This window comes from Felis catus, chromosome B1 (genome assembly GCF_018350175.1).
Source record: "Felis catus isolate Fca126 chromosome B1, F.catus_Fca126_mat1.0, whole genome shotgun sequence".
In the NCBI taxonomy this organism is placed as follows: domain Eukaryota; kingdom Metazoa; phylum Chordata; class Mammalia; order Carnivora; family Felidae; genus Felis; species Felis catus.
Window position 1 is genome coordinate 24,318,270 of NC_058371.1, and position 22,401 is coordinate 24,340,670.

At 36.0% G+C, this 22,401-nt stretch overlaps 1 protein-coding gene across 6 annotated transcripts in view; it reads left to right on the forward strand.

Annotated features, from left to right (window-relative positions):
• The window catches only part of SGCZ (sarcoglycan zeta), a 1,094,832-nt gene that overhangs the window by 876,684 nt on the left and 195,747 nt on the right, over positions 1-22,401 (forward strand). For all 6 annotated transcript variants that reach the window (XM_023252415.2, XM_019828324.3, XM_045056853.1 and 3 more), the window contains one exon: positions 7,963-8,064. In XM_023252415.2, the coding sequence (XP_023108183.1) occupies positions 7,963-8,064 (102 nt within the window). The remainder of the gene's footprint in view (positions 1-7,962; positions 8,065-22,401) is intronic.

Here is a 22,401-nt window from a genome sequence, read left to right on the forward strand (position 1 = left end):
GGGATGTGTCAGGTAAGAAATTGCTATGGCTGAGGTCAGAGAGGTCTTTTCCTGCTTTCTCCTCTAGGGTTTAGATGGTTTCCTGTCTCACATTCAGGTCCTTTATCCATTTTGAGTTTATTTTTGTGAATGGTGTGAGAAAGTGGTCTAGTTTCAATCTTCTGCATGTTGCTGTCCAGTTCTCCCAGCACCATTTGTTAAAGAGACTGTCTTTTTTCCATTGGATGTTCTTTCCTGCTTTGTCAAAGATTAGTTGGCCATACATTTGTGGGTCTAGTTTTGGGGTTTCTATTCTATTCCATTGGTCTGTGTGTCTGTTTTTTGTGCCAATACCATGCTGTCTTGATGATGACAGCTTTGTAGTAGAGGCTAGAGTCTGGGATTGTGATGACTTCTGCTTTGGTCTTCTTCTTCAAAATTACTTTGGCTATTCGAGGCCTTTTGTGGTTCCATATGAATTTTAGGATTGCTTGTTTTAGTTTCGAGAAGAATGCTGGTGCAATTTTGATTGGGATTGCATTGAATGTGTAGATAGCTTTGGGTAGTATTGACATTTTAACAATATTTATTCTTCCAATCCATGAGCACGGAATATTTTTCCATTTCTTTATATCTTCTTCAATTTCCTTCGTAAGCTTTCTATAGTTTTCAGCATACAGATCTTTTACATCTTTGGTTAGATTTATTCCTAGGTATTTTATGCTTCTTGGTGCCATTGTGAATGGGATCAGTTTCTTTATTTGTCTTTCTGTTGCTTCATTGTTAGTGTATAAGAATGCAACTGATTTCAGTACATTGATTTTGTATCCTGCAACTTTGCTGAATTCATGTATCAGTTCTAGCAGACTTCTGGTGGAGTCTATCGGATTTTCCATGTATAATATCATGTCATCTGCAAAAAGTGAAAGCTTAACTTCATCTTTGCCAATTTTGATGCCTTTGATTTCCTTTTGTTGTCTGATTGCTGATGCTAGAACTTCCAACACTATGTTAAACAACAGCAGTGAGAGTGGGCATCCCTGTCGTGTTCCTGATCTCAGGGAAAAAGCTCTCAGTTTTTCCCCATTGAGGATGATGTTAGCTGTGGGCTTTTCGTAAATGGCTTTTATGATGTTTAAGTATGTTCCTTCTATCCCTACTTTCTCGAGGGTTTTTATTAAGAAAGGGTGCTGAATTTTGTCAAAGGCCTTTTCTGCATCGATTGACAGGATCATATGGTTCTTATCTTTTCTTTTATTAATGTGATGTATCACATTGATTGCTTTGTGAATGTTGAACCAGCCCTGCGTCCCAGGAATGAATCGCACTTGATCATGGTGAATAATTCTTTTTATATGCTGTTGAATTCTATTTGCTAGTATCTTATTGAGAATTTTTGAATCCATATTCATCAGGGATATTGGCCTGTAGTTCTCTTTTTTTTTTTTTTACTGGGCCTCTGTCTGGTTTAGGAATCAAAGTAATACTGGCTTCATAGAATGAGTCTGGAAGTTTTCCTTCCCTTTCTATTTCTTGGAATAGCTTGAGAAGGATAGGTATTATCTCTGCTGTAAACGTCTGGTAGAACTCCCCTGGGAAGCCATCTAGTCCTGGACTCTTATTTGTTGGGAGATTTTTGATGACTAATTCAATTTCTTCGCTGGTTATGGGTCTGTTCAAGCTTTCTACTTCCTCCTGATTGAGTTTTGGAAGCGTGTGGGTGTTTAGGAATTTGTCCAGTTCTTCCAGGTTGTCCAGTTGTTGGCATATAATTTTTCATAGTATTCCCTGATAATTGCTTGTATCTCTGAGGGATTGGTTGTAATAATTCCATTTTCATTCATGATTTTACCTATTTGGGTCATCTCCCTTTTCTTTTTGAGAAGCCTGGCTAGAGATTTATCAATTTTGTTTATGTTTTCAAAAAACCATCTCTTGGTTTCGTTGATCTGCTCTATAGTTTTTTTAGATTCTATATTGTTTATTTCTGCTCTGATCTTTATTATTTCTCTTCTTCTGGATTTCAGCTGTCTTTGCTGTTCTGCTTCTAGTTCCTTTAGGTGTGCTGTTAGATTTTGTATTTGGGATTTTTCTTGTTTCTTGAGATAGGCCTGGATTGCAATGTATTTTCCTCTCAGGACTGCCTTCGCTGCATCCCAAAGCGTTTGGATTGTTGTATTTTCATTTTCATTTGTTTCCATATATTTTGAAATTTCTTCTCTAACTGCCTGGTTGACCCATTCATTCTTTAGTAGTGTGTTCTTTAACTTCCATCCTTTTGGAGGTTTTCCAGACTTTTTCCTGTGGTTGATTTCAAGCTTCATAGCATTGTGGTCTGAAAGTTCGCATGGTATGATTTCAATTCTGTATACTTATGAAGGGCTGTTTTGTGACCCGGTATGTGATCTATCGTGGAGAATGTTCCATGTGCACTTGAGAAGAAAGTATATTCTGTTGCTTTGGGATGCAGAGTTCTAAATATATCTGTCAAGTCCGTCTGATCTGATGTATCATTCAGGGCCCTTGTTTCTTTATTGACCGTGTGTCTAGATGATCTATCCATTTCTGTAAGTGGAGTGTTAAAGTCCCCTGCAATTACCACATTCTTATCAATAAGGTTGCTTATGTTTGTGAGTAATTGTTTTATATATTTGGGGGCTCCCGTATTCGGTGCATAGACATTTATAATTGTTAGCTCTTCCTGATGGATAGACCCTGTGATTATTATATAATGCCCTTCTTCATCTCTTGTTACAGCCTTTAATTTAAAGTCTAGTTTGTCTGATATAAGTATGGCTACTCCAGCTTTCTTTTGACTTCCAGTGGCATGATAAATAGTTCTCCATCCCCCACTCTCAATCTGAAGGTGTCCTTAGGTCTAAAATGAGTCTCTTGTAGACAGCAAATAGATGGGTCTTGTTTTTTTATCCATTCTGATACCCTATGTCTTTTGGTTGGCGCATTTAGTCCATTTACATTCAGTGTTATTATAGAAAGATATGGGTTTAGAGTCATTGTGATGTCTGTATATTTTATGCTTGTAGCAATGTCTCTGGTACTTTGTCTCACAGGATCCCCCATAGGATCTCTTGTAGGGCTGGTTTAGTGGTGACGAATTCCTTCAGCTTTTGTTTGTTTGGGAAGACCTTTATCTCTCCTTCTATTCTAAATGACAGACTTGCTGAATAAAGGATTCTCGGCTGCATATTTTTTCTGTTCATCACATTGAAGATCTGCCATTCCTTTCTGGCCTGCCAAGTTTCAGTAGAGAGATCCGTCACGAGTCTTACAAGTCTCCCTTTATATGTTAGAGCACATTTATCTCTAGCTGATTTCAGAATTTTCTCTTTATCCTTGTATTTTGCCAGGTTCACTATGATATGTCGTGCAAAAGATCAATTCAAGTTACGTCTGAAGGGAGTTCTCTGTGCCTCTTGGATTTCAATGCCTTTTTCCTTCCCCCGATCCATGAAGTTCTCAGCTATGATTTCTTCAAGTACACCTTCAGCACCTTTCCCTCTCTCTTCCTTCTCTGGAATACCAATTATGTGTATATTGTTTCTCTTTAGTGCATCATTTCTCTAATTTTCCGCTCATACTCCTGGATTTTTTTTTATCTCTCTTTTCCTCAGCTTCTTCTTTTTCCATAATTTTATCTTCTATTTCACCTATTCTCTCCTCTGCCTCTTCAATCCGAGCCATAGTTGTCTCCATTTTATTTTGCAGTTCATTGATAGCATTTTTTTAGCTCCTCCTGTCTGTTCCTTAGTCCCTTGTTCTCTGTAGCAATAGATTCTCTGCTGTCCTTTATACTGTTTTCAAGCCCAGCGATTAATTTTATGACTATTATTCTAAATTCACTTTCTGTTATATTGTTTAAGTCATTTTTGATCAGTTCATTAGCTGTTGTTATTTGCTGGAGATTCTTTTGTGGGAATTCTTCTGTTTGGTCATTCTGGATAGTCCCTGGAGTGGTGCGGAACTGCGGGGCACTACCCCTGTGCTGTCTTGAATAACTTGCGTTGGTGGGCAGGGCCGCAGTCAAACCTGATATCTGCCCCCAGCCCACCGCTGGGGCCACAGTCAGACTGGTGTGTGCCTTCCCTAACCCTCTCCTATGGGCGGGATTCACTGTGGGGTGGCGTGGCCCGTCTGGGCTACTTGCACACTGCCAGGCTTGTGGTGCTGGGGATCTGGCATATTAGCTGGGGTGGATCGGCAAGGTGCACGGTGGAGGCGTGGCGCAGGCTCAGCTCACTTTTCCTTTGGAGATCCGCTTTGGGAGGGGCCCTGTGGCACAGAGAGGGAGTCAGACCTGCCGGAGGGATGGATCCGCAGAATCACAGTGTTGGGTGTTTGTGTGTGCAAGCAAGTTCCCTGGCAGGAACTGCTTCCCTTTGGGATTTTGGCTGGGGGATGAGCGAAGGAGATGGAGCTGGCAAGCGCCTTTGTTCCCCACAAAGCTTCACTATCTCTTCGGGGGCTCAACAACTCTCCCTCCCATTGTCTTCCAGCCCTCCCGTTCTCCGAGCAGAGCTTTTAGCTTACAACCTTCCAGATGTCAAGTCCTGCTTGCTGTACAAACACACTCAGTCCGGCCCCTCTGCTTTTGCCAGTCAGACTCGGGGGATCTGCTTGGCCAGCGGGCCGCCCCTCTGCCCTGGCTCCCTCCCGTCAGCCCGTGGAGAACGCATCACCTCGCCACCCTTCCTACCCTCTTCCTGGGCCTCTCGTCTGCAGTTGGCTCCCGAGACTCCGTTTTGCTAATCCTCTGGCAATTTTCTGGCTTATTTAGGCAGGTGTAGGTGGAATCTAAGTGATCAGCAGGACGTGTGGTGAGTCCAGGGTCCTCCTGTGCCGCCATCTTCCCAGGATTCCCCATCTTATAAACTATTAATGGACTTGGCACATGCCTGTGAGGACCAGGGTGATTATATACTGTATATATGTTATGAATTCTTATATATTTTATAACTACATGTAGATAATATGGAATAACTTGAATATTCATTTTTTTAAATACAAAGCAGGAGAAATAAAAGGAGGAACAAATGGACATGCTTGAGTGAGGTTAGATTCAAAACACAGTTCTACCCTAAGAATCCTACATTTATACAGGGGATATCTATTTCATCTAATTTAAGTGAGATATATTTATATGCCTCAAGTTACGTATCATATAGAAGATATAAGAAGAAAACATTGAGCTTAAGATTCAAAGCTTTCCAAAATTAAAGATGCATATGGCATCAATAATATCCAGGTTAACTGGATGTCCAGTTACTTTATTTAAGATGGTTATCTTATGAAAACATTTTTTTTAAGATTAGTGTGATTTGGGAATTATGTTTATGATAGAATTTATTTCTGTTGTTCTGCGTTTGACTAAACGTTGCACTAGATGTTTCCATAGCAACTTCATGGGGAACATTTAGAACACTTCCTTCCGGCAGACATTTGAGAATATATGTGGACAGTCACTGTGTGAGATTTAGTCAAGAAAATCCCTCAGGGACAAAATAATATTTTAAAGCCACGTGTCATTTTGAATGTTCTTTCTGAATTACAGAAAGTTCGATCTCCACTCTGCTTCTGCTACCCCCGCTCAGATGTTCTTTAGGTTTCATGCTGTCTGAAATTTTTGTCAACCTTCAAGATCTCAAAATTCAAAGTTCCATTTTCTGATGATAAACCTGTCTTAACATTTCTCATATTTCTTGACTCCTGCTGAATTTAATCATTAATGGGTCATCAGCTGTCATTCCTTGACCCTGTGCTCTTTTTACTCTCCAACATTGCTCTACTGACTTTACTTGTCTCCACCCAATGAGAAAAATGATGGTCAGGCATTGGAGGGGCATCATTTTATGGTACTTTGGCAAACCCCATACCTAGGACTTTTGCCATTCCTGTTAGCAAATCCTCCTTTTTGAGTCTCTTTCCCTGTTAATTTTGCCAGTTTCTGTTCGTCGATAGCTGTGATGTTGCAAAAATGATACTAATTAGAGCCAGTAAACAGGTGACGATGTAGTTGATGTCTAAATCAGAAACACTTTTCACTTTTTAAAGTGAAAGAGGACACTATAAAAGTGGGATAAGCCAGCAGTGTCTCAGAGAACCTGGGGTGTGCCATCCCAACAAAAGTAGATCAACTTTCTCATCTGAATAAGTCTTCAGTGAAACTTGAAATTCTCTTAAAAAAAATGAGTCAATTCCCTATTAGACATTTCCAGGGTCAGTTTTAGGTTTGAGTCTCAATAAATGAATTCCTTCATCCCATCCCAAGTTTATTTCAACCAGAATTGATGACTCTGTCCTTCCATTAGAGGATTTAGGCTCGACCACCTCAAAATCTCTCTCCCTTTCTCAGTAGCCATTTTCCTTGTGAGACTTTAAAAAAGGGCTTTAATTCTTACTCAAAATGCTATTCCTTGCTATACTACATCATTGGCTTTCTTTGGTGGTGGGACGTAGGGGCAGGTGGCAGAGACTAGGGCCATGATAATTTCTTGGCTTTCTTCTTATACTGATCATACCCTTATTTCATGTATGAAATAGTCCTTTCCCACCCATAGACCTAGTCATTATCTAAGAGTTTCTCCTTCGTTTTATAGATACCTTCCCCAGAGAACACGTGCTCATCCATCATAGTAGATTCAGACATGCCTTAAGCGATTGTCACTCTGCAACCCACTTTTTACAGATGTGCTAGTTGATGGATAAATATCTGAATTTTCGATGATACCTCAAAGTTAGAAAGTCCAAAGCTACAATCATGTTTGTCATTGAGCCTACAAAATTTGTTATTCCACTTTAAAAAATCACCACGTTTCCTTATTTAGTCATAGTCACAAAACCTGGGATTAGTCATAAAGGTCCCTGTTTTCAGTATTTTCAGATAAAATTAGTCACCCAGTCTCATAGGCTTTTCTTCCACCATATTCCTTACACTTATTACCGAGTTGTGCCTTATTACTGATTCTCTGCCAGTTAGCCCCACATAGTGCCTCTACCAGATTAATCTTAAAGCTTAACTCTGATAATTCCAAGCCCTTGAGCTGTTCAAGAACTTTTATGTTTTTTCTTCTGGAGTTTGACCTAAGTACAGACTTCCTACCTTTGCATTCATGGCTTTCCTTTCTCTGGCTTCAAAACATAACTCCAGTTGTTTTCTCTTACAGTATTCTCTTACAGTATTATAAAGTACATATATGAGCCAGATTGGATGTCATGCTGTTTCTTAATATTACAGGATGTTCATTCTGTTTCTCCCTCTACGGACATCTCCTGTCGGAACTCCATATTCTTAAGGTCCTTCTCATAGTTCGTCTCTTCCATGAGAAATTGTCTATTCTCTTATCAAATTTGAAATCTTTCCTTAATTCCCATGGTACTGTGTTCTTACTTTTTAAATTCATGTTATTCTGTCTCATAAGTGTTATTTATATACTTGTTTTATCCTCCTTATAGAGTGTTGTTTTCTAAAGGAGAGGATATAAACTTAATTTGAATGCAGAAACATCATGCTTACTTATACTAGCCAATTATTAAGTACTTGTTGAAATCATTCCACAAATGTGACTATTTGAATATTGTAGAGATATGTGTATAACTGTAATGTAAAAATATTATTAGAACTCTCTGCAAACAAAATTTGTTTACAATAATCAGGTGGCAAGTATCTTTATACCCCCAAAAAGAGTTAAACTGGCTAATGCATGAAGAAAATAAAGGGTTTATTCATAGATAAATCCTAGTCTCTGATAGAGCTATGAAAAGATACGAGGTCTTTTCATTTTACACAGAGCCCTCTATATGCATGCAGACTGCTGCAATCATTCATTAAGTAGATTCAGTCTCTCATTTTCCTTAAATCATCACTGATTTGAGCTTACTGTTTTCTCAATTTAGCCCTAAGAAAATTATGGCCAGTTATTCATTCTCTAATGAACCTAAAAGTGAACTATATTTCGTTGCTTGTAGGATGGTATGGGAAATCTGAGAGTCACCAAGAAGGGAATCCGACTTGAAGGTATATCTGAGTTTCTACTTCCATTGTATGTGAAAGAAATTCATTCCCGAAAGGTATGTGACATTGGCTTTGGCTTAATGTAAAAGATAATTTAGAGGTTATGTATTAGCTTGAAATAGGAGGCCAGAACCCCCTTATCTCTTCAGTATGTATTTAGTGTCCTGAAGTTAAAGATTTATTTGAAGAAATGAAAACAAGGAAACAATTGAAAAACCAGTGGAGAAGGTTAGTTTGCAACAGACAAATTAGAGAACCATTTTTGAATTAAACTGCAGTTTTGCTTTTGTTAGTCTATAAATTTGCCTCTATTTTCAATAGAAGTTAAAAATACAACATCATGGTAATTTCAAAAGGGGCACTTGATACATCATGGGTAATTTTTGCAGGAAACATTGACTTGAATAAATGACTTTATTTCAATATATTATAGATCTTTTCAGCTCAAATGAACGTGCATTTTCTAAAAAAAAAGATGAGGAAAAGTTTTACTATAGAAATTAAAGTTATTTCCGGATGAACAGTATTTAAAACAAACACGAATATTTATCCTTTCAAATGTGCGGGTGTGTGTATGTGTGCCTTACGAGTATTTTATCACTTACCAGCATGCTAAAAATCAAGATTATAGTTTAGCCGTTATACATTTTGGCTTTTGTGTGTTACTTTTCAGAAAGTATTATTGGATACCAAAAAATATAACTAGAAACTATTAGGCATATGTGTGTAAGTGTGAAAATCCAGTAAGACAGGAAAAAACAGAAAGCTTGTTATTATATAAAATGTGGAAAGATTATTAACCTTACTTCATAAATATGAAAGTCTATTTTAGAGTAGAATCATCTTTAAATATTACCAATGTAATATAATAGCAAAGGGGTTTCATAGTAAGCCATAATTTGGTCATTTCCTTCAAAGTGATTTTTTTCCTTTAAATCTCATAGTGAAAACAGAACAGAGGATTATTTTTCATAAAACTTCCAATTAGGTGAATTATATTAACTTTAAGTTTTATTTTGTTATTATATACAAACCTTCAGAGCTTCACACATGCACCGTATTGACTGCTATTCTCGGTACTAGAAATTTATCACTGAGATCACCTTACCTGCTGGATTTGGGTCAGGTGAATAATACCATAGACACATGTATGAACACCTGACCTTACTATAAAAACTGCTTAAATTTATTTTATTTTATTTTTTTTAAAGTATCTATTTTTATTTTTTTTTAATTTTTTTTCAACGTTTATTTATTTTTGGGACAGAGAGAGACAGAGCATGAACAGGGGAGGGGCAGAGAGAGAGGGAGACACAGAATCAGAAACAGGCTCCAGGCTCCGAGCCATCAGCCCAGAGCCTGACGCGGGGCTCGAACTCACGGACCGCGAGATCATGACCTGGCTGAAGTCGGACGCTCAACCGACTGCGCCACCCAGGCGCCCCAAAAACTGCTTAAATTTAAAAGATACAAGTTGTGTCTTTGTTTTCTTATTTTTTTTTTTTTTATGAACGCTGAAAAAATAGTGGGCACACCCAAGTTAGCACCTTCACTCCTACTGGAAGTCACCACCACTCACAGTTATTTACTGTTTTTTTTTTTTTTTTCTTGTGTTCGGTACTATTCAACAACTTAGTATTTGAAGAAATGAAAGCTTATCCATGGAAACCAAGGAATTACTGAACACAGAAAGGTGAGAATAATCATAGGCAGGAACTTCTTTGAAAATGATCCCATTGATAAGTCCAGGGACAGCAAAGATTGATCCTTGAAGCCATTTAGATCAGTTCAGAGTGGCTGCCCCAGAATCCAACTTAACAGAAGGATCGTTAAGCCCTTTGCCAACAGGCAGGTCATAGTATTTATCTTCCCAGTTGAAACATTTTTGAGAGTATAACAACACCTGTGCTCAGGATTCTCCTGGGAAACTCGATCTGTGTTTACTCCCTCAGTGGACCAAATAAGAAAGGGTCCACTGATGTGATAGCTTCGAAATGGGAGGTGGTGGCAGTCAGGCTTCCTGACCTTTATCCCTGGGGAAGTTTGCAACCTCAAGTTCATAAGCCTTTCCAAATCTCACTGTGCTGATTGAAACCTCTGTGCTCCCTTTCACATCCCAGACATGTTGTTTGTCCTCCTGTCCCCCCTCTTCTCCTCCATCTTCCAGTGAAGGCAAAAGCCAGCACAGCACACACAGGTAGGAGCTTGGGCCGTCAACAGACAGGAGGCCTGGTGTTGGCAGAAAAAATAGAGACTCATTTCCTCTTTGAACATTTCTCTACACGTGCACCATAAAAATAAATATTTAAAATGAAGAGAAAATATATATCTTTCATCAGCAGTTCCCACGTTAGGATTCTCTTGCCCATGAATGCAGGCAGTGCTTTGTTCTCTGCCATAAAGCCCACTTACTGTTTTAAAAAGCCAGCCAGTTTCTCTGAGCCTGAGTTTTCTCATTAATACAGTGAGTTTCATAGCAATGTATCAAAATACTTCTTCGGTTAAGAAAGAATGCACAAATTCCAGTAATACTAGTAAGAATGAGATCTTTGTAAACCCTATTATACATTTCAGGATTTGCACACACTTTTGTGTATTTGAATATTTTTCTGATAATATATCAAAGTCCCTGTAGGTCTAAGTTAAGGAAATCTATTAAATTCAAAAGGTACTTATAAGGATTCAATTAATATGAGAAAAATACACTATACTCTATTATATGTATCAATTTTACTTTGTATGAATTTTTTCCCTGCAGTTTTGATTTGCACTTGTTTGTGTGTGTGTTTTCCTGCATTAATGGCAGTGGGTCCCTTTCTTTATAGTTGATTAGTATGCCACTCTGAAATAAGGAATTTTCTTATTTAAAGTAACTTCCTACGTATGGAGGTGTTTAATCGCATACTATTACACAGATTTCTATCAGTCAAAAAAACTCAGTTGCCCACAGACACACACATCTAGTCTCCTAAAATAGTAAACCATGGGCTGTTTCTACTCTAAGTTAATTTGTCTCCTTCTCTCACCAGTATAGATATTTGAAGTTTACTGTTATAAATCACAGTTTACTCTCTTCTTCATGCTTTTAAAAAATCAGCCTTTTTTGAGTGGTTCATCATTATCAGTACACAGAAAAACACGTTACATTCTGTGTTTGAGATATCTTAGAATTCACTGCATATTTCAGAATTAGCAACATTATTTTCAGGGAGTAAGTACTTACCTAACATTTGTGAAGTGACATATGTAGTTTTTCAGATAGGCAAAGTACAAAGGATATGGGTTTTGAGGTTACCTTACCATAAATGATAACAATGATAGTACGATTTTGAGTCAAACTTCAATGCACGTGATTTAACATTAGGTCAGAATCTTTTAACTTTCAGGAAATTAGGGCAAATAATCACCAGGTTCTTTCAAAAAAATGTAAGTAGAGCATATTTCCCAAGGTTTTATAAGTCCAGAGAACTAAGGTGATTAAATTACCTGCATTTCAGGGATGATTGCCCCAAAATTTTGCATCATTCAATTCTCTAGAACTTTTTGTGTTACCGTGCCTCATCTAATAGTCACTGAACAGTTATCTTGTTAATTTTTTTTTCCTGTTCAAGGATCCTTAATTAAGCGGTACCTTACCATTGACCCCTATCCCAGCATCCTTCATGATGGACTGATAACTGTGCTGGGGAAACTGCTACCAGATAATTCCAATTCCAGTAATTCTACAGCAAAGCAAAGTTAAAATTTGAGCCCTTGGGACCTCTGTTTTAGACGGGCTGGGAGTAAGGCTATGCTCTCCCCTTCATGTACAGTCTTTTCACTTGGCTTCAAAACCTTGATGCTCAGTTCTTGGTGACAGTTTTTGGCCTTGTGTGTTCAGTTATTCTTTATAGAGTTCAGACAGAAAGCAACGGGGCCAGGCAAATACAGAAAACGTCTTTCCTGTTTACACAACATGGTGATCTCCTGACCCTGTATCTTTCCGGTACCTTGGTAAACCTCCTCTCTACAAACAAATTCATACAAATAGAAATCTTCAGACTTCTGTAACCATTTTATTATTATCATTTTTATCATTATCATTTTACATGTAAGTGTTTGAGTGCTTATTATTTTACTCTAACATCTTCAAGTTAAAAACACATATCATTCCGAAATCTTTACACTCAGAAAAAAAAAAAAAAACTATTAACATATGATAAACATTACCAAACTATACAAATACACATCTGCACCAATAAAAGGGTAAATATAGAGGCATGAACATGCTATTTATAATTAATATATACATGATTTAATAGAAGAAAAATATGAAATAAATGGGAAAGAATTGCTAAGCTTAAATATTTCTTCACAAGAGTATCTTTAAAAAAATTGTCTTTATGGTTAAGAATAAAAGACTATGAATATCATTAAGAAGCTGAATGCATTAGCTCCACGTTTTAATCTCAGACAGTGTTCATTAACTCCCTGCCGTGCAATCTGAGGTGATTAGCTCCCTCCAATTTGTCCTTACCCCTCTTCATTTTCATTTTTTTGATAATTATATTATTTTAACTTTGTCACAGTTCATAATATTTACATTCTGTTCTGCAACTTTAATTGTGTTGGCACATTGGTCTTAATTCTACAGATAGATGGCTGCAGTATTAACCACCAACTCCTTTTGTTACGGTGTCTTCATGACTGAGTTCATTATTCTAATCATTCCCTCCTTACTTATATTTCATTGCTAATGAGTTTTGTTTGTTAATCTTTGAGATATTTCATGCTGAAGGTGCCTGACTATTGTCTTTATCTCTTCTGGGAATATTATTAATGGTTCATCCCTTCTTCTCCTGTTAACTAATTGCTCTATTAAATTCCACCACTGAGTATTGCCAGGAAAAGTCTGAAGGCAGCCTAGTATGGATGTTTCTCCTGCTGATGACATGAATGTTCTGCCTGAATACATTCTGCCAATACATTTTTGCCATTTTATTTGAGGGAAATGTTGTCTATCGTATCACTCAGTATCTTTCATTTTTATTTGTTCAGGTCTTCACTGCAGACAAAGCAACCATTCTTATGTTGGATCATCTTTGTCGTCCACAGCTATCATCGTTTCTCGAATTACTTTTAAACTCTTTATTTTTCCTCTGCATGCAAGTAACTGTCATCATCTACAGTTTTTCTTCCACGTCATTGGTTGATTTTCCTCCATATGAATTTTGCCCTTGCTCTCTCTAATTCTTTTCTTTTATGTATAAGGGAGGAGGTTGTTCTGATTCTCAGACTTTTCCATAGATCCATAGTCTCCTTGTAAATCATATTAGGTTATTTTTATTGTCTTTGAGCTATGGTTTTACTAAAATTAAACATTTATAATTCTAAAACTTAAAGCACTTGCCTGACCTAGTTTGAGTGATCTCCAACGAGTCACAATTTGAAACAGGGAATCACGGTCTAGTTACTTTGTTTCCCCAGTGAGATAGTCGGTGGGAAGGGGAAGATAGTTGGGGACTGCTTTCCCTGCCTGAGGTTCTACTAAATCACAGGCCAGCCATATGTGGACTATTTTAATTCCATGGGTCTTAGTGGTCCTTTCTGCGTCTGCAGAATTCTTCCAGTGGTGTATAAATTCTTGGTAGACTTTTTTAGTACCATCTACATTACCACCCTCTTTTCTTCTATCCACACCGGTTTATTTAGGTTAGACTTCTCTGAAACATATTAACACTCCTTCTTTTCTTCTGGGGATATAGACGAAAGTCGGAGAGGGATAGCTGTTACTAGCTGCTATGAAATAATCTTTTTATTCTGGCTTCCACTTTTTCAAGTTTATGGCATATGCTTACATCAATAAATTGTTGGCTTTTCCAAGAAAAAAATGATTAAAAAAAATAACTGTAGTTTAACTTGTTAAGTAGTGAAGGAGAGAAGTTTTTGAAAACTTTTGTATTTTGATGTATAGTATTAGGTAAGATCTTTCTTTCCCTCCCTCCTTCCTACCCTTCTTTCTCTCCCCCTAACCATGGCCATAGCCCCTAATACTAGAATGTAGTCTATTTTCCATCGCTGATCTGAAAATATGACTTTTCTTATACACTGTATTCTTAAACATAGATTTATTTCTGGTCTGTCAGTTCTGTTCTATTGACATACTTGACTAAAATCAAACTATAAGAAACATTTTTTTTTATAACTGTGAGAGCAGTTCTTTTTTATTGCTCTTTTTCAAAAGTTTTTGCCTATTGTGCATTTTCTGTTCCAAATGAACTTAATAATCAGCTGTCAAGTTTCATAAAAATTCCTGTTGAGAACTTAATTATGGTTAATTTAATTTGTGGGAAATTGACATCTTTATAGTTTTGAGTTATCCTATCTAGGAACATGGCTTCTCTTTTGATTTTTTTTTCAAAAACGTACCTTGTAGTGCTTAGGAACATTTCTTCATATTCCTTTTTATATTAGCATTACAGATTTGTTGTCAATCATATTACGGTTCTTATTGCACACAGGAGTGCCTTCTCCAATTGCTTTTCTCATTGGCATCTGTGTGTATGTAAAAAAGCTGTTCTTTTGGTATGGATATATTCTGGCCATTTTCTTGAAATCTTATTATTTCTATTATATTTAAAATCATTCTTCTGGTCATTTAGACAATGATTTTTAATAATAACAGCTAACATTCAGCTTATACTACTGTTCTAGAATCAAATTCCTGGTTTCAAATTCTGGCTCTGTTGATTAGCAATTGTGACTAAATTACCTTATTTGACTTCTCTGTGCCTTATTTTTATCATAGGTAAAATAAAGTTCATAGTAGGCCCTAATATTTTTATTATTAAACTAATAGTAGTATACAACCCAAGGAAAATTATTATTTTTGATGAAATTCAAACATTATATTAAATGCTTTGCACTTTGTAGCTCATTCAGTCCTTACTATCTGATATGTATTATCACAGACTGTATTTTGAAAGTAGAGTTTAAGGATTTGCTGGAACACTATAAATAGGATGTGAGAATAAGGGATGATCTAATATGATATTGGGGTTTTTTTTTGTTCTGAGTAGTTGCTATTAACCAATTGGGGGAAAGTAGGGAATCAGGGAAGATTGTGAGCACATTTTTGAAACCGTTAATTTGCCTATTAGAAAGACATGGATTTCAGGTTAAACAGGTAGATCCATGAGTCTGGATTTCATGTTAGAGGTGCAGGCTAGAGATATAAATTAGAGGCATTGTCTGTCTGTCTATCTATATATCTATCTGATCTCAATACATGAGATTAGACAAGAATATCAAGTAAGTGGGTGTAAAATAGAAAACATAAGGAAGTTTATTGAATGAATCCTTGAGTACCCAAATTTGAATAGTTTGGAAGAAGTGTAAGAATCAAACACGAATTAAGAAGGAAAGTAGCTTGGGGCGCCTGGGTGGCGCAGTCGGTTAAGCGTCCGACTTCAGCCAGGTCACGATCTCGCGGTCCGTGAGTTCGAGCCCCGCGTCGGGCTCTGGGCTGATGGCTCAGAGCCTGGAGCCTGTTTCCGATTCTGTGTCTCCCTCTCTCTCTGCCCCTCCCCCGTTCATGCTCTGTCTCTCTCTGTCCCAAAAATAAATAAACGTTGAAAAAAAAATTAAAAAAAAAAATTAAAAAAAAAAAAAAAAAAAAAGAAGGAAAGTAGCTTGAGGTGGGAGGAAAACCAAAAGAGCGTGGTATCATAGAAGCAGAAAGAAGAAAGTGTTTCCAGGTTGATAGAGAATTGTTTCTGATAGGCCAAGTAACATGAAGATTGACACTTTATCCTTCCATTATTAGTTTGATTATACTCTAGTCAGAAAGAGTTTTTAGCGCATTTGAATATATCTATTAATAGGAGTTTTATTTTTAAATTTAATGTATTGATTGAATTTCATGAAAAGGTATCCAAATATCAAAGTATTTTATTCCTGGGATAATCTTTTTTTGTTCATGAGATAGCAATTTTTTTAATAAACAATCCTGAACGTTAAATTTGCACTTTACAAAGTGTTTTTGCTCATATCACCTTACTTAATTCATACTGGTATCCAGGAGGGGCTACTGTCTTTATTTGCAAATGGCAATCCAGCTGCCTTAAATTTTGCAACTTAAGTCTTAATACTCTGACTAGAATCCCAATCTTCCTATCTTGATTCACTGCTTTTAACAATTCATCAGACTCTCCAAATTAATCCTTTTAACATATTCTCCTTATGTGTGTGGAGTGCTAGTTTGGACGCATAGAGGAAAGTATGGGGATGCTTTGAGCATAGTGGAGAGTGGACCTTGCTTAGGGATCAGAGAAAAAATAACAATACCATGATAGGAAATCTTCATTAAACCAGGAGACAGTGTGAAAGTGCTGAATATATAAATGTAGGTGAAATTAGCTGTCCAGGGGTAATATTCCTTGGACTAAAAAGCAAAACAACAAAACAAACAAAACAAAACTATAGGGAAACCCCAAAAGAGTTCTACTTACTGTGTGTGTGTGTGTTTTTTTTCTAAAGATGGTGATTGTCCTCTCACTCTTATGGTCTCTAAAACACCACAGAAGCCTTACAGAGAAATAAAGACTCTCCCATTGCTTCATATTTAATCAGCTGCCTTTTCAAACAAATATGTAAACAAGTTACCTGTAGTTTCTCTTCACCAACACACACACACACACACACACACACACACACACACACACAGCCCTACCTTTACTACTTTCCAAGAAAATATGTGAGATAATGAAATAGCAAACCTAGAACAAAAGAGAAACACCTGTTAGCTAAGGTTGCTGTTATTACCGTATCAAATTTTTATCTTTTTTACAATCTGTTGCAGAGAACCTGCAGCAGGGTTATATTAAACATAGAGTAAAATTAAGGTGCTAATAAGTATTACACATCTTTTAATGCCTCACAATAGTCTGATATAACAGTATGAGTCAGTGTTAGGAATTACCTGCCTGAAGGAGAACAAATAATTAAGCTATTCATCTTGAATAGCTCTTGCTACCAATTATTAAGTCTCTTCCATAAGCTAACTGCTATGTGAAGGGCCTGGTATGCATTCTTATCCGATTCTAACAGCAGTTCAAATGAAGGAGACATTATCACATTCATTTTACAGATGAGAAAAAGCATGCAGCTCAAAGAAGTTATATAACTTACCTGAGTATCACAAAAAGTTGGGGGCACAGATCAAATCCGGGTCTGCCATATACTTATAACCCATGCCCTTAACTGCTGTGGAATCTCTACATCAGGGAGTGGAACAAGCAAAGTCTTTTCAGAAAGAAGGTGAAGGAGATTTCTTCAGAATTCTATTATTATTATTATTATTACTGTTCTCTGAAACATTCCATACTTTCTACAAAGGATTATTTTTTTTTTCTAAAATCCTTGCTATGCATTTTGTCTTTAAATAGGTACTTAGGCCTTTTAAGAATTTTTCTTGCATGAGATAAAAAATAGACCCTTGTTATAGCGAATGCCACTCTCTAGTGAATGGAATTTTAATCACACATCCATATCATTGCATATAATGGAGCTAAAGGAAATTATTCTCCAGCTGGTAGATTACTTCATTACCCCAAATTTGTATATCTACCTGAGTGTGTGGGTGCACTATTGGTATGCAGGATCATTGTAATCATGATGAAGTGAGGGATTCTCTGAAAATGTCCAAAGTTCTGGGAGCAGACTACAGAGAATATATTAGCATCACATACATTAGCTCAGTGTTTTACAAACTTCTTTGAATATGAGCCACAGGAAGAAAGATATTTTACATTGTAGCATGAGATACACTCTGATTTTTTTCCTAATTAATATATTCTAGCAAGGCCATTCTATTTTAACTTCAACTGAATTAATTAATACATTAATAATGATAATAATTTTAATTAAATACAATTAATAGAGTTATATATTATAATTATTAAATAGTGATATAAATTATTAATATGTAAATGTATATTTGTTGCAACCCACTACATTGATTCAATGGCCATGTCATGTGTGTGAGTTGAAAACCACTGTCCTGGCTATTAGCTACTCAAATAGTATGGTCAATGAATTTTTGGCAAGGTATTTTTTCTTTTCTCTCAAGTGTCTTAGTTGTAATGGATTCGGCAGTGGGGAATATGTAACACTTTATTTGAATTTCAAAGGACAAAATATACAAGGTGTGAATACCATGAAAGCAACAACCATGTGTTTTGACCACTTCCTCCAGCTGCGCCTGGTAGATTAAATGTCCAGTGAAATTTTAAACTTTTTATTAGTATATGTGCATACAAAAAATACACACATCTCAGTGAATATTTTATTGAGAGAACGAATGGTTTGTGTATTCCAAAAATAAACGTTAAAACCACTCAAAAGGATGTTGCTCTGTCACATTAGATAAATGGAATAGGTAACCATATTACTCCTAATATTCTGTATTTGTTCCACAAGTTTTTAACCAATATAAACACATATGGTGAATTAGATCCTAGAATTACCATAGGTAGCATAAGAAATAGTAGTCATATTAACTTATAAAGAGACAAAGTAGGTCTTACTTGCATTCACTAAAAAGAATTAAAGAGAACAGAAGATCTAGTTTTGAATTTTCAGAGTTTTATGGGTTTATTATGATCCTGTCTGCACATGAGCGACAAAATGATCTGCCTTATGGTTCTTATGAATGGGTTGTTGCTTGATTATATTGTTTTTCTTAGTTTACAGAATATTTCTTTTTTCTTCAGTGCTTTGTCCTTAGAAGTCAGGCCTGGGAACTGAGTTTTGGAAAAATCTTAGGGACAGTATTTTCTTTTCACTTGAATTTGGGTCTTGCACACTAGATAAGCATGCATAGATCAAGCTCATATGCCTCCATATGAAAGAATTTCATCTGGGATTTAAAGAATGATTGGGATTTGAATTTCAAATTGCATAATTTTTATGAGCAAGAAAATAATTTTTAAAAACCATTGTTTAAAAAACAGTAAATAGGACAGCTCGGTTTGATAAGAGGAATACTATAAGTCAACGGCCTCAAACCCAGGCAAGCATAGACTAAGGGTGTTCCAAGACTTTGCAGGAGGTACCAAGACATGGATATCTGTTTCCAGACTCTCAAGTTTCCAGTACACTCTTTCGTAAATTTCATCTGCCTGAGAATGATGCTGTAGTTGCTACTTCTCTTATTCTCACTTCTCTACCATCGACCACTTTTTTTTTCTTATGTTACAAAAGGTAAAGACTGTCATCAATCTTTTTTTTTTTTTTTTACATTTTTAAAAACACTGTTGATTACATAAGAAATTTAAAGTAGGGGAGAAGTGACTGGTTAAACAACAATGAAGGAGTTTGAGGATACATTGCACATGAAGTACAAGTTTAAAGTTGATAGCTGATAGATAGACAGAGCCAATAAATAAATGTAAAAAAACACAGACACTGGAAAGTGTCGGTGGCTAGGTAAGAACCGTTGAAAGGGCAGTGTATGCGTTAACTCATGGCAAAAAACCTCCCTCTCTTTAGAGTTATATCAAAAATAGGTTAGTTGTGATGAGACAATATTGATATATTTGAAATGATACATCAAACATTTTTCTGATAGAAAGTAAAACTCGTTTTACTGATGATTTAGGTTATATGGCAGATGTGTTCTATCATTTAGATGAGTTCAGTGTACAGTTCTATAAAATTGGGGAATTCCACGAAATACATTTAAAATATGTATACAATAGGTAGTGTCAGATAGTTTGTCCCCTGTAAATATTACATTGTACATACCAAAACTGTTTTAAAAATTTTTTTTCAACGTTTATTTATTTTTGGGACAGAGAGAGACAGAGCATGAACGGGGGAGGGGCAGAGAGAGAGGGAGACACAGAATCAGAAACAGGCTCCAGGCTCTGAGCCATCAGCCCAGAGCCCGACGCGGGGCTCGAACTCACGGACCGCGAGATCGTGACCTGGCTGAAGTCGGACGCCCAACCGACTGCACCACCCAGGCGCCCCCATACCAAAACTGTTTTAAATATTAGCTTAGTGTTTGAGTGGATATAGTTTTAAAAGATATTTTAGGGAGATGAGTAAGCAAAAAATATTTGGAGGATAAAGACATCAAGGAGCAGAGAAACATTGATTTGGAATTCAGCTTAGGCTTTACACATTCAGGGTTGGAAGGCGAAGAAATTTGAAATTTATCCTTAAGGCACTGATACTCTAAACCGTGTATGTTATCTTCCTTTTGCTTAGTGTACTATATTTCAAATTAATAAAATTCATTTCTTAAAAATAATAAACAGATTTTATTAACTGAAAAAGATCTTCATTCTTACCCATTATTTTGGGTTGCTGTATTTTAACGCGTTTGGCATTCATTTAATAATTCTAAGACATAGAATGTTAGAAATTTTATTAAAAGGCATTATACTGAACCACAGATATATTTTTAAATATATTTATATATATTCGGCATCTTCTTTTAGTGTTTATTTATTTATTTTTGAGAAGGGGGGAGAGAGAGAGAGAAAGAGAGAGAGAATCCCAAGCAGGCTCCGTGCTGTCAGTACAGAGCCCCCCGCATGGCTCAGTCTCACAAACCGTGAGACCATGACTTGAGCTGAAATCAAAAGTCAGACGTTCAACTGGCATAGCCACCCATGCACCCCAGAAGTGTTCTGTACTTTAATACTAAAATCCATTATTCTTAATTATTACAAATTACAGTATGTGTATTTACTCAATTGATGGTTTAGAAATGATTTTAGATATAAGATTGTTTCTTCAAATGAAATCTTACACAAAACAAAAGCAATATAAAGCAAATGGATATGGAGATCTGGCTCAGCCTGACAGGAATCTGTTGGACCTCTGTTACTCCTTGAAAAACACTGGTTTTTCCGAACATTATACCTTGAAAAACACTGGTTTCGACCGATATTTTAGTGTCATCCTACACTGTTCTCATTGTATGCTCAGGAGAGCTATCAAAATAAAATCCAATTATAAATACCATATATAACTACCTTTCTGTCCATCTTTTATCGTAGTATGCTTCACTGTATGCTTCATCACCGTAAAGACTCATAATTTATTATAGTCACGATTTTGCTTTTTCAGATATTTCTTCCTCACTTCTCTGATTTTCCTTTGATTTGCATTAATAAAATAATTGAAAAATTTAGAGTATAATCTCTATTTGTTAATGTTCCATCTCCATAGTAATTGAAATCTTTTGAAGTAAAAACAACCTCCTATAAACCAGCACCTGCTTTAAATAGCACTTGTGTGACAAAATAAGTAATATTTATAACAAATTTATCAACACATACCAAGATCTTGAAATTTCCAGAGATTAATAAAAGAAAGAACAAATTATGTTCAATGTAATTGTGGTTTTATTAATTTTATTAATGCTACATGTAACGTTTTTATTACAACAAATCCGTATGTTGCCCTTGATCATCCTGCTTTTAGAAATTTAAATTTATATCCTGAAACTTCACAAATTTGTTGATTGGTTCCAACAGTTTTTTGGTTGACTCTTTAAGGTATATATATGTGTATATGTGTGTGTGTGTATATATATATATATATATATATATACATATATATATACATATATATATGTATATATATATATATACATGCATATACATATATATGGCTTCAACCCTTGTTCTATGTCCTATGTCCACTTATGTCTATAAGATTTCTGTAGGATGTTGTATGGAAACCAATTTGACAATAAACTTCATATATTGAAAAAATAAAAAAAAAATTAAAAAAAAGATTTCTGTAGATTTCCAGTGGACTTAGGTCCTCTGGCTCCAATTCAACATTTGGTGACTATTTTGGTTTATTTTCCCCCTACATCATAGGAGAGTTCTTCTGTCATAACATTTGCACAAATTTGGATTTCTGTCATTTCCTGGATTAATCCTTTAAAACAAACAGATATAGGAGCACCTAGGTGGCTCAGTCATTTAAGTGTCTGACTTTGGCTCAGGTCATGATCTCATGGTTTCTGGGTTCAAGCCCCTCATTAGGCTCTGTGCTGACAGCTCAGAGCCTGGAGCCTGCTTCAAATTCTGCATCTCCCTCTCTCTCTGCCCCTCCCCCACTCGCACTCTGTCTCTCTCTGTCAAAAATAATAAATAAACATTAAAATATTAAAAATAAATAAAATGAACAGATGTATTCACACATTATTTTTTTAATTTTTAATGATCTCACAAAAGTTTTACGGAGATGGAGTCTTACATTTTGGTATGCAATATGGTAAAATGCTTTTATATAATAAAAAGTGTATATCATACTATTGTATGGTCACATTTAACATTGTTTTGCTTTAATATGTTTATATAATAACAAGCATTTTACCACAAATAAGA